General features: G+C 46.1%; 1 protein-coding gene across 1 annotated transcript in view; it reads right to left on the bottom strand.

The window, feature by feature from the left end:
- LOC134337699 (NAD kinase-like) overlaps positions 1–3,412 on the bottom strand; it is a 130,259-nt gene extending 126,847 nt beyond the window's left edge. The window contains exon 1 of the mRNA XM_063032891.1: positions 3,200–3,412. Coding sequence (XP_062888961.1) covers positions 3,200–3,351 — 152 coding nt within the window. The 5' untranslated portion in view covers positions 3,352–3,412. The remainder of the gene's footprint in view (positions 1–3,199) is intronic.
- Between the last annotated feature and the right edge of the window lie 12,424 nt (positions 3,413–15,836).

Raw genomic sequence — 15,836 nt, 5'->3', positions numbered from 1 at the left:
TTTGTATAAACGAGGCTGTGGCTAACAGAGATGTGAGTGAAACAAGATGGCCAGCAGATGGTCACTAACAAACCGAGGAGAAAAAGTAGTCAGAGTAGTGTGTTGATGTGGATTGGTTAATGGACTGAAAATGTGAGGAATGAAAGAGTCATATTTGGGCAGGCCAGACAGATACAGGGATCAAAGCAGTTCCCCAGATGTTCAGTCTACAGGGGTTAAATGTATTATATCCAAACTTAGAGACAATACAAAGATAGGTACAAGCAGGGCTTCAGTGGTGGGGCAAAGGGGTAATATAAACAGGTTAAGAGAAAGGGTAAGCACACAGCCAATAAACAGAACAGAAAACAAAGATATCCCTTTAATAATCCCTGATTAATGACATTAGGAGGAGGTAACTAGAGGTCCATGAGCCAGTCCTCATCAGGGGAGCAGATGTGGAAAGGGTCAGCAACTTTAAATTCCTCAGTAATATCATTTCAGATCTGTCCTGGCTCCAGCACATAATTGCCTCTACTTTCTTAAACCTGTGTGAAAGTTCAGCATGTCATCTTACAATCTGACAAACTTTTATAGATGTGTAGTGGGGAGTATATTGACTGGCTGCATCACAAACACTGAACAGAAAATCCAACAAAAAGTAGTGGATACAGCCCAGTCCATCACAGGTAAAGCTCTCCCTGCCTTTGAGCACATCTACGTGGAGCACTGTCGCAGGAAAGCAGCATCCATCTTCTGGGATCCCCATCACCTGGGCCACACTCTCTTCTCACTGCTGCCGTCAGAAAGAAGGGTCAAGAGGCTCAGGACTCACACCACCAGGTTCAGGAACAGTTATTACCCTCAAACATCAGGCTCCTGAATCGGAATCAGAATCAGGTTTATTATCACCAGCATGTGTCGTGAAATTTGTTAACTTAGCAGCAGCAGTTCAATGCAATACATAATATAGAAGAAAAATAATAAATACATAAATTACAGTATATGTATATTGAATAGATTAAAAAACATGCAAAACCAGAAGTAATATAATTTAAAAAGTGAGGTAGTGTTCATGGGTTCAATGTCCATTTAGGAATTGGATGGCAGAAGGGAAGAAGCTGTTTCTGAATCACTGAGTGTGAGCCTTCAGGCTTCTGCACCTCCTACCTGATGGTAACAGTGAGAAAAGGGCATGCCCTGGGTGCTGCAGGTCCTTAATAATGGACGCTGCCTTTCTGAGACACTGCTACCTAAAGATGTCCTGGGTACTTTGTAGGCTAGTACCCAAGATGGAGCCAACTAAATTTACAACCCTCTGCAGCTTCTTTCGGTCCTGTGCAGTAGCCCCTCTATACCAGACAGTGATGCAGCCTGTCAGAATGCTCTCCACGGTACATTACAGAAGTTTTTGAGTGTATTTGTTGACATACCAAATCTCTTCAAACTCCTAATGAAGTATAGTCGCTGTCTTGCCTTCTTTATAACCGTATCAATATGTTGGGACCAGGTTAGATCCTCAGAGATCTTGACACCCAGGAACCTGAAACTGCTCACTCTCTCCACTTCTCGTCCCTCTGAGGATTGGTACGTGTTCCTTCGTCTTACCCTTCCTGAAGTCCACAATCAGCTGTTTCGTCATACTGATGCTGAGTGCCAGGTTGTTGCTGTGGCACCACTCAACTAGTTGGCATATCTCACTCCTGTACACCCTCTCGTCACCATCTGAGATTCTGCCAACAATGGTTGTGCTGATGACTGAAACCAGTTGCCACAGAGCGGACAAACCAGAGGGAATAACTTTACTCAACTTCACTCATCCCAACACTTAACTGTTCCCACAACCTATGGACTTACCTTTAACGACTTTTTATCTCATGTTCTCAATATTCATTGTTTATTTTTTTCTCTTTCTGTTTATATTTCCACAGTCTGTTGTGTTTTTTTTTGCACATTGGTCGTCTCTGATTTTAAACTTCCGCTGCCTTGTGGCAATACTCGCCCCTGGGAAAGGCTACGGGAGTAAACCCTGAGGAAGAAATCAAGAGCCGGGATCCCTAAGACAGTTTGATGTTGTTATAAACCTCTGCAACAACACTGGTGCTGAGCTGTACATCAGTGACATGGAGAGGGCGAACCCGCTGCATGGGCAACGACTGGTTCATAAAATCTTCCTGCCCCGGAAAGGTCACAGGGCACCAGAGGTGACAGCTGCCTCCTACCTACTACCGGTTGTTGTCCTTCCTGTTGGGTGCAGTCTTTCATTGTGTTTCTAGTATCCACTGTGAATGCCCGCAAAAAATGAATCTCGGTTGTATTTAGTGACATACTTCGATAATAAATTTACTGTGAAATTTGAACAACAGTAAAGGATCAAAGAAGAAGTATTCACCATCTACACTGGCATTAGGAATTTGCTATGGTCTTTGTTGGTCAGGGTGCCACAGGCAACAAGAACACCATTCAACAATGACAAAGAATTACACAAAATACAAAATTAGACGTTAAAGTACGGATATGGAATGTAGAAAAGCTAAGCATTATTCTGAGTGGTGAGAGATTGAAAGGTTCACAGAAATGCATGAATCGCTCGTATTAGGCAGCAAATGGTATATTGGACTTTAGTACAAGAGGATTTGAGGACAGGAATGCGGATATCTTGACTCCACTTGGAACTTTGTGTCCAAGTTGAGTTCCCCATCCATGAAAGCACATGGTGTTGACAGAGAGTACAGTGAAAGGTCGCCAGAGACATTCCTCAGACGTCACACCCCAAACTTCCTCACACTAACAAGAGGCGATCTCATTGCAAGTTGTAACATCCTCAAATAGCGGTTACAGGCTGGAATCACCCTACCGACCGCCTGTGGCAGGGAGCGGCTCACGGGTCATTCCCGGACGACAAGCGGCACCCTTCAACACAAACCCCGGAGTGACAGCGGCGGGAAGGGGGGAGATAGCAGGGCGCGACGGGTCGCGTGATTCAAGTGCACCGTCTCTCCGCTGGCTGCTCCCTTAACAACCTCGGAGCAAACCTAATCAGGCATAGTTTAAGTACCAGCGATCCAGAGCCACAGCCAGTTTCAGATCAACAGCCGGTATCTGGCCCGGGCCGGCTCCCATACCCACCGCCCGGGACAGAGACAGGGGTGGCTCCCACACTCCCGGCCCCGGGACACTGTCATCTCCACCGCCCCCGCGAGACGCAGCGGCTCCTCACCTGGACACCTTGCTGGTGATGAGGGCGGGGGACGCGGACAGGCTTCGACACTTGGCTCTGCCCCTGAGCCGGGAGCCCAGTCCGCTGTCCAGCTCCATCTGCCGGGGCTCGGTTACGGCCCCGGTTAGGGTTCCGGGGCTTCCCTGTTCCATCCGGCGGCGACGATCACAGTGACAGACCCCGGCTCAGGCTGCCGGGGCCCAGCTCCATTCCGCGCCTGTGATTGGCTGAACGGGGCCTGAACCAACCAATGGCAGTGCGCGGCGTCTGGTTCCATTCGTCAATGTATCAAACGCCGGCCATGAGCCGCCAAGGTCGGTCTCTGATTGGTTCCTCCTCTTGCCAAGGACTACCGTAATACTCCGAAAATTCTGTTTGCTGTAAAATCCACAGCGGCCGTGGGCAATGCCCACCATTCCGCCCCGCGCTGCCAGCTCGCTCCGATCCACTCGCTGCACGCCATAGGGAAAGCTACGTGGGTATGGGGTTATCAGAAAGCATAGCAGAGGCTGGGGGTCTGCATCGCCAGGACACCGGAGTCTGCGGTCGCTTCTTGTGCTTGAGAGAATTGGTATATCACCAAAGACTCGCAAATTTCTAGAGGGCATCAAAGGATATGGCGAGAAGGCAGTTGTATGAGGTTGAGTGGAATCCGGGATCAGCCATGATGGAATGGTGTAGCAGACTCGATGGGCTGAATGGCCTAATTCTGCCCCTATGTCCTATGGTCTTAAGAGCTTACAAATGTACCAAGGAGAGCATTCTAACTGATTGCATCACTGTCTGGTATAGGGGGCCACTGCACTGGATAGAGAAAAAGCTGCAGAAAGTTGTAAACTCAGCCAGCTCCATCGTGGACACTAGCCTCCCCAGCGCTGAGGACTCCTTCAAAAGGAAATGCTCAAAGTAAAATATCAGAGTGCATACATGTCACCACATACAATCCCGAGATTTCTTTTTTCCCTCCAGGCACGCTTAGCAAATCTATAGATGAACAGTCCTTAAAGTGAGACCATCAGTTGTGGGAATGTGTCTTTCTTTTTCAATCTTTTTATTAGTTTCATAAGATATAAACATAACATAATAATAGTACAAAGTTATTGGGAATACATCATTGTACTTAACATGAGTAATTATAGAACCAAATAGTACTTAGTTAACAAAACTCCCAATCATATAGGATACCATTGAATAATACAGAACAAAAAAAATCTGGACAAAAATCATGAAAAAAGAAAAAAAAACCCTCAAAAAAAACTAATCTAAACAGAATTAATCAACTAAACTAAAAAAAAAAAGACCTGAGCTGTTTTAACATCATAAGAAATGGGAAAAAAAACCTTAGTGTCGACGACTCTGTTCCTCTCAACCAACATTACAGAGAAGTAAAATAAGTTTGGAAATGGTTGGGAATGTGTCGTTATCCCATTTTGTTCAAGAGCCTGATGTTTGAGGAGTAGTAACTGTTCTTGAACTTGGCAGTGTGAGTCCTGAGGAACTTGCACCTTCTACCTGATGGCAGCAGCGAGAAAAGAGCATTTCCTGGGTGGTGACGATCTCTGATGATGGAAGCAACACACACCAAAGTTGCTGGTGAACGCAGCAGGCCAGGCAGCATCTCTAGGAAGAGGTACAGTCGACGTTTCAGGCTGAGACCCTTCGTCAGGACTAACTGATGAAGCATCTGTCATTCACCAGCAACTTTGATGTGTGTTGCTTGATTTTCCAGCCTCTGCAGAATTCCTGTTGTTTGATGATGGATGCTGCTTTTCTAAGCAATGTTTCATGCAGATGTGCTGAATGGTTGTGAGGGCTCCACCCGTGAAGTACTGTGCCAAATCCACTACCCTTTGTTGAATTAAACAAAGATGGCATCCATCCATCATTGAGGACCCCCATCAGCCAGGACATGCCCTCTTCTCATTGCTACTGTCAGGGAGGAGGTACAGGACCCTGAAGGTTCATACTCAACAATTCAGGAAGAGCTTCCCCTCCACTGTCAACAGATTTTACTTCAAACCTCAATATTTTTTCCTCTTTTTACACTAATTAAGTAATTTTATACTTATTGTAATTTATAGTTTTTTATTATTATGTATTGCATTGTACTGCTGCTGCAAAACAACAAATTTTATAACATATGCCAGTGATATTAAACCTGATTCTGTGGGCTGAGTTCGGGGGCACTGCCCAGGGGACAGAGGTGGCCAATACAATACAAGTTCAACAAGTTCAAAGTACATGTATGGCCCCAAATGCAACCCTGAGATTCATTTCACAGTAAGTACAAAGAAACAAAAAAAACAAGCAAAGTAACAATAATGATAAATTAGCAATCAATATGGAGAACATGAGATCAAGAGCCCTTGAAAGTGATTCCAATGGGAACAGTTCAGTGTTTGAGTGAGTGAAGCTATCCCCACTGGTTCAAGAGCCTGATGGTTGAGGGTAATAACTGTTCCTGAACCTGGTGGTGTGGGTCCTGAGACTCCTGTACCACCACCTGATGGCAGCAGCACGAAGAGAGGTTGTCCTGGGTGGTGGCAGTCCTTGATGATGGCTGCTGCTTTTGTCCATGCAGATGTGCTGAATGGCGGGGCAGGTTTTACCCATGACGGACTGGACCACCAAAACAAATGCCAGTGAACAACTGCGAGCTTGATTTGGACCCCTGACTGGTGGGGAGATGTGCAAGAACGGGCATTAACCACATCCCCTAGGTTTGCACAGGGAAATCGTGAGGAGGGGAGTGGTTCGCTGAGAAAATCGTGGGGTGAGGGGTGATAAGTGTACCCCTGATGTTGGTTGTAGTGACACCCCAAAGGCTGCTGGGTTTTTTAATTGTGTATAAGTGGTTGTATCGGGGAGGGGGTACAACAGCTTGAAGATCCACACTCAGTGTTTCAGGACCAGCTTCCTTCCCTCCACTATCATTTCTGAACGGACAGTGAAGACCACCTCATTATTCATTTGTACTGTTCATTTAGTTTAAAATTTATAGTAATTTTATATCTGTGCACTGTACTGCTGCTACAAAACAACACGTTACAGCGTATAAGTCAGTGATAACCTGTTTCTGGTTCTGCAGTGGGGGGGGGATGAGAATGTATTTACACAGAATGGAACACAGTAAATAACAGGGAGAATGTTGTAGAACAGAGACATCTAGTGCAGGTATATAGTTATATAGGTTTATAGGCTGGGGTCCAGCACACTCCTCCCTGATTTGATTTGATACAATCAATGGATTTCACTGTGTATGACAAATAAAGCTAATCTTTATCTTTATAGCTCCCTGAAAAGGGCAACACAGGTAGACAGATGTACCGTAGAGAGCATTCTAACTGGTTACATCACTGTCTGGTATGGAGCGGCCACTGCACCGGGTCAGAAAGAGCTGCAGAAAGTTGTAAACTCAGCCAGCTCCATCATGGGCACCGGCCTCCCCAGCATCGAGGACATCTTCAAAAGACGATGTCTCAAAAAGGCAGCATCCATCTTTGAGGACCCCCATCACCCAGGACATGCCCTCTTCTCACTGCTACCATCCAGGGTGGAGGTGCAGGAGCCTGAAGACACACACTCAGTGATTTAAATATGGTTTCTTCCCCTCTACCATCAGATTTCTGAATGGACAATGAACCCATGAACACAACCTCATTATTATTTTTTCTTTGCTCTCTTTTTCCACTGCGTATTTAACTTAATGCTTTATATATTACTCATTGTAATTTATAGATTTTTTATTACTATGTATTGCATTGTACTGCGGCTGCAAAACAGCAAATGTCACAACACATGCCGGTGACATTGGACCTGGGTCCGACTCTGATTCCAGGGTGGCGAAGAAGGTGTTCGACTTGCTTGCCTTCACTGCTCAGAATATGGAGTTCGGAAGTTGGGATGACACGTTACAGTTGTAGAAGGTGTTGGTAAGGCCACGCTTGGAGTATGATGTTCAGTTCTGGTGGCCCTGATCATTAAAAGGAGAGGCTGTCAGAAAGGTTTACAGAGTGTTACCAGGACTGGGGGGCTTGAGTTGGAAGGAAAGAATGACTAGCTGGGACAGTTTTCCCTGAGCATAGGAGACCGAGGGGTGGACTTATAGAGGTTTTCCTTTCGGAGGATCTCTACCTTGTCATGGTGGAGAGGCTTGTGAGTTCATGAGATCCCGAAAATGATTGCTGTCCAACACTTAACTCCTGGTAGGGTCACCCATGATGGTAAATCAAGGGGGAAATTCCAGATAAAAGACCTTAAGTGTGGAGCTGGCAGAAAATGAAGCATCACATCACAGTGGGAGTGAAGACAGAGGAAGGCTGAAGCAGTGAATGGTCCCCAGTCGTCTTGTATTTGTAGCACTGGACCCTGAACCCACTCTTTAAGGACTATGCGGTGGCTGCCCAGTTATCAGTGTTCCCACAGTCAACTAACTCACACACAGACATTTGCCATTAAGGTAGTCCACCCCCTTAGAGAATATCATCATCGACTCGAGTGATCACACCATAGAGGTTTATAAAATCCTGAGGAACATGGATAAGATGAATGGATTTCTCCCCACGGTAGAGGGCAGAGGTTTAAAGTAAAGTGGGGGGGTGGACTGAAAGCAGGTCTGAGGGGCAACGTTTTCCACACAGAACGTGGTGGGGAGGTGAACAACACAGGAGATTCTATGGATGCTGGAAATCCAGAGCAACACATTCGAATCACTGGAGGAGCTCAGCAGGTCAGGCAGCATCTACGGAAATGAATAAATAGTTGATATTTTGGGCCAAGACATAGAAACATAGAAATCTACTGCACATTACAGGCCCTTTGGCCCACAATGTTGTGCCAACCATGTAACCTTCTCAAGAAACTGCATAGAATTTCCCTACTATATAGCCCTCTATTTTTCTAAGCCCCATGTACCTATCTAAGAGTCTCTTAAAAGACCTTATCATATCTGCCTCCACCACCATCACTGGCAGCCCATTCCATGCACTCACCACTCTCTGCATAAAAAACTTACCCCTGACATCTCCTCTGTACCTGCTTCCAAGCACCTTAAACCTGTGCCCTCTCATGTTAGCCATTTCAGCCCTGGGAAAAAGCCTCTGACTATCCACACGATCAATGCCTCTCATCATCTTATACACTTCCGTCAGGTCACCTTCCATCCTCCGTCGCTCCAAGGAGAAAAGGCGAGTTCACTCAACCTATTCTCATAAGGCATGCTCCCCAATCCAGGCAACATCCTTGTAGATCTCCTCTGCACCCTTTCTATAGTTTCCACATCCTTCCTGTAGTGAGGCGACCAGAACTGAGCACAGTACTCCAAGTGGGGTCTGACCAGGGTCCTAGAGTATAAAGCTGTAACATTACCTTTCGGCTCTTAAACTCAGTTCCACGGTTGATGAAGACCAATGCACCGTATGCCTTCTTAACCACAGAGTCAACCTGCACAGCAGCTTTAAGTGTCCTACGGACTCAGACATCAAGATCCCTCTGATCCTCCACACTGCCAAGAGTCTTACCATTAATACTATATTCTACCATCATATTTGACCAACCAAAATGAACCACCTCACACTTATCTGGGTTGAACTCCATCTGCCACTTCTCAGCCCAGTTTTGCATCCTATCGATGTCCCACTGTAACCTCTGACAGCCCTCCACACTATCCACAACACCCCCAACCTTTGTGTCATCAGCAAATTTACTAACCCATCCCTCCATTTCCTCATCAAGATCATTTATAAAAATCATGAAGAGAAGGGGTCCCAGAACAGATCCCTGAGGCACACCACTGGTCACCGACCTCCATGCAGAATATGACCCATCTACAACCACCCTTTACCTTCTGTGGGCAAGCCAATTCTGGATCCACAAAGCAAGATCCCCTTGGATCCCATGCCTCCTTACTTTCTCAATAAGCCTGGCATGGGTTACCTTATCAAATGCCTTGCTGAAATTCCATATATACTACATCTACTGCTCTACATTCGTCAATGTGTTTAGTCACATCCTCAAAAAATTCAATCAGGCTCATAAGGCACGACTTGCCTTTGACAAAGCCATGCTGACTATTCCTAATCATATTATGCCTCTCCAAATGTTCATAAGTCCTGCCTCTCAGGATCTTCTCCATCAACTTACCGACCACTGAAGTAAGACTCACTGGTCTATCATTTCCTGGGCTATCTCTACTCCCTTTCTTGAATAATGGAACAACATCTGCAACCTTCCAATCCTCTGGAACCTCCCCCATCCCCACTGATGATGCAAAGATCATTGCCAGAGGTTCAGCAATCTCCTCCCTCGCTTCCCACAGTAGCCTGGGGTACATCTTGTCCGGTCCCGGAGACTTATCCAACTTCATGCTTTCCAAAATCTCCAGCACATTCTCTTTCTTAATGTCTGTATGCTCAAGCTTTTCAATCCACTGTAAGTCATCCCTACAATCGCCAAGATACTTTTCCGTAGTAAATATTGAAGCAAAGTATCCATTAAGTACCTCAGCTATCTCCTCCAGTTCCATACACACTTTTCCACTGTCACACTTGATTGTTCCTATTCTCTCATGTCTTATCCTCTTGCTCTTCACATACTTGTAGAATGCCTTGGGGTTTTCTTCAATCCTGTCCACTAAGGCCTTCTCATGGCCCCTTCTGGCTCTCTTAATTTCATTCTTAAGCTTCTTCCTGCTAGCCTTATAATCTTTATCTCTATCATTACCAAACTTACCCCAGATATCTCCTCTGTACCTGCTTCCAAGCGCCTTAAAACCACACCTCCTCGTGTTAGCCATTTCAGCCCTTGTGAAAAAGCCTCTGGCTATCCACACGATCAATGCCTCTCATCATCTTATACATCTCTATCAGGTCACCTCTGTTCCTTCATCGCTCCAAGGAGAAAAGACCAAGTTCACTCAACCTATTCTCATAAGGCATGCTCTCCAATCCAGACAACATCCTTGTAAATCTCCTCTGCATTCTCTCTATAGCATCCATATCCTTCCCATAGTGAGGTGACCAGAACTGATCACAGTACTCCATGGGGTCTGACCAGGGTCCTATATAGCTGTAACATTACCTCTCGGCTCTTAAACTCAATCCCACTGTTGATGAAAGCCAACACACCATACGCCTTTTTAACAACACCGTCAACCTGGGCAGCAGCTTTGAGTGTCCTATGGACAAGGACCCCAAGCTCTCGCTGATCCTCCACACTGCCAAGAGCCTTACCATTAATATTATATTCTGTCTTCAAATTTGACCTACCAAAATGAACCACTTCACACTTATCTGGGTTGAAGTTCATCTACCACTTCTAAGCCCAGTTCTGCATCTCATCGATGTCCCTCTGTAACCCCTGACAACCCTCCAGACTATCCACAACACCCCAACTTTTGTGTCATCAGCAAACTTACCACTTCTACTTCCTCATCCAGGTCATTTATAAAAATCACAAAGAGAAGGGGTCTCAGAACTGATCCCTGGGGAACACCACTGGTCACCATCCTCCATGCAGAATATGAACCATCCATAAACACTCTTTACCTTCTGTGGGCAAGTCAATTCTGGATCCACAAAGCAAGGTCTCCTTGGATCCCATGTGTCATTACTTTCTGAATGAATCTCACATGGGGAACCTTATCAAATGCCTTAATGAAATCCATATACACTACATCCATGGCTCTACCTTCATCAATAAGTTTTGTTACATCCTCAAAGAATTCAATCAGGCTCAGAAGGCATGACCTGCCCTTGACAAAGCTATGCTGACTATCCCTAATCAGATTATGTCTCTCCAAACGCTCATAAATCCTATCTCTCAGGATCTTCTCCAACAACTTGCCCACCACTGAAGTAAGATTCACCAGTGTATAATTTCCTGGCATATCTCTACTCTCATTCTTGAACAAGGGAACAATGTTTGCAACCTTCCAAACCTCTCGCACTTCTTCTGTCCCTATTGATGATGCAAAAATCATCGCAAGAGGCTCAGCAATCTCTTCCCTCGCTTTCCACAGTAGCCTGGGGTATATCTCGTCCAGTCCCGGTAACTTACCTAAATTCATACCTTTCAAAAGCTCCAGCACATCCTTTTTCTTAATGCCTAAACACTCAAGCATTTCAGTCCACTGTAAGTCATCCCCACAATTGCCAAGGTCCTTTTCACTGATGAATTCTGAAGCAAAGTATTCATTAAGTACCTCTGCTACCTCCTCCAACTCCATGCACACATTTCCACTGTTGCTTCTGATTGGTCCTATTCTCACGGCTCATCCTCTTGCTCTTCACATACTTGTCAGAAAGCCTTGAGGTTTTCCTTAATCCTGCTCACCAAGGCCTTCTCATGGCCCCTTCTAGCTCTCCTAATTCCATTCTTGAGTTCCTTCCTGGCACCCTTGTAATTTTCTAGAGCTCTAACAGTACCTAGTTTCTTGAACCTTTCGTGAGCTTTTCGTTTCTTCTTAACTAGATTTTCTACATCCTTTGTACACCATGGTTCTTTTACCCTACCATCCTTTCCCTGTCTCAATGAAACACACCTATACAGAATGCCACGCGAACGTTCCCTGAACATTTGCCACATTTCTGCCGTGCATTTCCCTGAGAACATTTGCTCCCAATGTATGCTCCCATTTCTGCCTAATAGCATCATAATTCCCCCAATCCCAATTAACTGTTTTCACTAATTTTCTGCTCCTATCCCTCTTCAGCACTATAGTAAAGGAGATAGAATTGTGATCATTATCTCCAAAATGCTCTCCCACTGAGAGAACGACACCTGACCAGGTTCATTTCCCAATACCAGCTCAAGTACAGCCCCTCCTCTAGTTGGCTTATCTACATAAACCTTCCTGAACACACTTAACAAACTCCACCCCATCTAAACCCCTTGCACTAAGGAGATGCCAGTCAATATTAGGAAAGTTAAAATCACCCATCACAACAATCTTATTATTATTGCACCGTTCCAGAACCTGCCTCCCTATCTGCCCCTCAATGTTTCTGTTACCTTTGAGGATCTATAACAAACACCCAGTAGAGTTGTTGCCCCCTTCCTGTTTCTGACTTCCACCCACAATGACTTTGTAGTCAATCCCTCCACGATTTCCTCATTTTCTGCAGTCATGACATTATCCCTGATTAGCAATGCCACACCCCACCTCTTTTGCCTCCCTTCCTGTCCTTTCTGAAACATCTAAAGCCCGGCACACTCAGCAGTCATTCCTGCCCCGGAGACGTCCAAGTCTCTGTAATGGCCACAATGTCACAGTTCCACATCTTGATCAACACTTTAAGTTCATCCACCTTGCTTAAGATACTCCTTGTATTAAAATAGACACATCTCAAACCATCAGGCTGAGGGCTTCTCTGCTCTATCATCTGCCTTTCCTTCCTCACAAATTCCCTACAAGCTGTCTCTACTTTTTCACCAACCGCTCCGTCCTCTGTCTCTTCACCTCAGTTCCCACCCCACTGCAAATCTAGTTTAAACCCTCCCCAATAGCATTTGCAAACCTCCCTCCCAGGATATCGGTTCCCCTCCAGTTCAGGTGCAACCTGTCCCAATTGTACAGGTCACACCTTCCCCAGAAAAGGTTCCAATGATCCAAGAACTTGAGACCCTGCCCCCTGCTCCATCTCCTCAGCCACTCATTCGTTGGGCTATCTTCCTGTTCTGACCTTCCCTAGCCTGTGGCACCAGGAGTAATCTAGAGATTACCACCTTGGAGATCCTGCCATTCAGCCTCCTTCCTAACTCCCTAAACTTACTGCACAGGACCTCTACCCCTCTCCTGCCCATGTCATTGGTATCAATATGTACCACAACTTCTGGCTGTTCACCTTCCCCTTCAAGAATATTCTGCAACCACTCAGAGTGTCATGGTCCAGTCCGTGAAGTCCCCGTTCTGGTTCACGGTCTGGTCCATGGACTCCGGACTCCAGGTCTTCCAGCTGTCCCTTGTCTCAGTTGGGCTTAATCATAGGCACCTGATGCTCGTCTTGGGGCTGAGAATATAAGTGGCCCTGGGTTCAAGTGTAGTTGCAGGGTTGTCTTATCCGTATCCTGTCCTCACCTCTGTGGGGTAGGTCAGGCTGTCTTTGTTGTTACCCTGTGGTTGGATCTGTCCCTTCCTGTCCTTGCCTCCATTGGGTAAGCCAGGCTGTTTTTGCTGTTACCCTGAGGCTGGACTGTTCCTTTCCCTTCCCCTTCCTTCCGGAGCCTTGCCCTGCAACCTGTGTTCGGAGCCTTGCCCTGCAACCTGTGTCTGGAGGTGTGCTGTGTCAAGATAAGGAACTGTCTATTGTTGAGTTGAAACTGTCTCTGTGTCCACGCCTTCGTTAGGTAGGTCCGGCCATTTGCCACTACCTTGTGTTGGACACTGTCTTGTTGTGTTCAGCATTCTGTGTAGAACCCTGGCCCCAAGTCCTGTTCCCAAGGAGGGGTCCTGGCTCTGTATTCCATGTCCCTGTGTTCCTGTCTCTCAAGTCCTAGGCTCTGTGTTCCCATGCTCTAGACCAAGGCTCTGTGTTCCTGTCCTCCCGAAGACCAAGGCTCTGCGTTCTGCGTTCCTGTTATCCCAAGTCCAAGGCTCCTTGTTCTCAGTTCCTTGTCCTGGTCCTGCTTGCCTAGCCAATGTCCTAGCCCAAGTCTGTGTTCTTGTCCCAGCTCTCTAGTCAAGTCCTTTTCCTAGGACTTCAGTGTCTGTGTCTTGCATTTGGGTCTGCCTCCAATGCCCACTCTATGATGCAGATACATCCTAGACCCTAGCAGCCAGGAGGCAACACACTATCCTGGTGTATCTTTTGCTGCCACAGAATCTCCTATCTGTCCTCCTCACTGTCGAGTCCCCTATGACTGTTGCTCTGCCTGACTTCACCCTACCCTTCTGAGGCTCAAAGCCAACCACAGTGCTATTGGTCTGACTGCTGCTGCCTTGCCCAGATAGGTAATCCCCCCATCAGAATCCAAAGCTGTTTACCTGTTGCTGAGGGGAATGGCCACAGGGGGACCCTGCACTGACTTCTTTCTCTCTTTACCTCTCTCGGTGTTCACACATCTTTTCCCTGAATTCTGCACTCTGGGTGGAACCACCTGCTCAAAAGTCTTATCTATCAATTGCTCTGCCTCCCGTTTGATCCTAAGTTCATCCAACTCCAGCTCTGCTCCTTAATGTGGTTTTTCATGAGCTGGAGTTGGCTGCACCTCCTGCAGGTGTAGCCATCAGGGAGACCATCAGGTTCCATGAATTCGAACATCCTACAGGAGGAGCATTCCACTGCTATATCTGCCATCCTGCCTGCACTGTACAATGGACAACCAACATCAAATCAAATGTTTCTTTGGTCTCAGCCTCTTCTCGTCAAAGCCTCTTGAGTCAAAGTCCGATGCTCCTACTCTCACTGCTGCCCACCCACTTGCCCCTTCTGTACTTTAATTTAATTTGCAGTTCTCTGCTCCCGACACGGATCGGACCTCTGGAATGCCCGAATGCACGTGAAGCTCCCCTTTCATACTAGCTTCACGGACCTGCGAGTAACCTCCTTGAGGCGCTCTGCTCCCGATGCTGATTGAACCTCTGGGGATCCTCCTTCGGGACTGGAAAAGAAGGGGGCAGATGCCAGAATGAGAAAGTGGGGGAAAGGGGAAGGAGTACAAGCTGGCAGGTGATAGGCAAGTCCAGATGAGGAGAGGGAGGGTGGAGGTGAAAACCTGGGAGGTGACGAGTCAAAGTAATCTTACTCTTAAAATATGTGTATGTCACAACATACTACCCTGAGATATGATGGTACTGTATAGCTGAGTACATTCAGTATATGTCACAACATACTGCCCTGTTATTCACTTTCTTGCAAACATTTACAGGAAAGTAAAGAAAAACAATAGAATTTGTGAAAAACTGTACAGTACATAAATAAAGACAAATAAATAATGACAAACAGCCAATGTGCAAAAGAAGATGAATTGCGCAAATTTAAAAAATAAATAAATAATATTGAGAACACGGGTTGTAGAGTCCTTGTAGGTGAGTTTGTAGGTTGTGGAATCGGTTCAGTGTTAAGGTGAGTAAAGATATCCTCAAAAGTTCAGGAGACTAATGGTTGAGGTATAATAGCTGATTCTGAACATGAAGGTGTGGGACTTGAGGCTCCAGCTTAGCCTGTATCAGCACTGTCTTCATTTACATATCCGCTGGAGACCGTGCAGGAAATAACACAAGGTCTGGCCAAAGTAAGTCACACAACCAGACCTTACCCCAGCCACCGAGGATATAAAGCCAATGACACAGGTACCCTGGCCACCATAGACATAAAGCCAATGACAATCCTGTTTGACAAACATACTGAAGTTCTTTGAGAATATAACGACCACAGTAGATAGAGGGGAACAGATGGACGTTATATACTTGAATTTCCAGAAGGCGTTCGCTAAGTTGCCAAATAAAAGACTTATCCATAAGATAAAGATGCATAGAGTGGGGGGAGATGAGGCTGAGTACAGGGCTACGGTAGGAAACTTTGTCACATGGTGTGAGCAGAATTATCTGCAGCTTAATGTGAAAAATACTAAGGAGCTGGTGGTAGACCTGAGGAGAGCTAAGGTACCGGTGTCCCCTGTTTCCATCCAGGGGGTCAGT

The sequence above is a fragment of the Mobula hypostoma genome, chromosome 25, assembly GCF_963921235.1.
Source record: "Mobula hypostoma chromosome 25, sMobHyp1.1, whole genome shotgun sequence".
NCBI classification, from domain to species: Eukaryota; Metazoa; Chordata; class Chondrichthyes; order Myliobatiformes; family Myliobatidae; genus Mobula; species Mobula hypostoma.
Note: the sequence above shows the minus strand (reverse complement) of the source record. Positions and strands in the feature narration are given on the sequence as shown.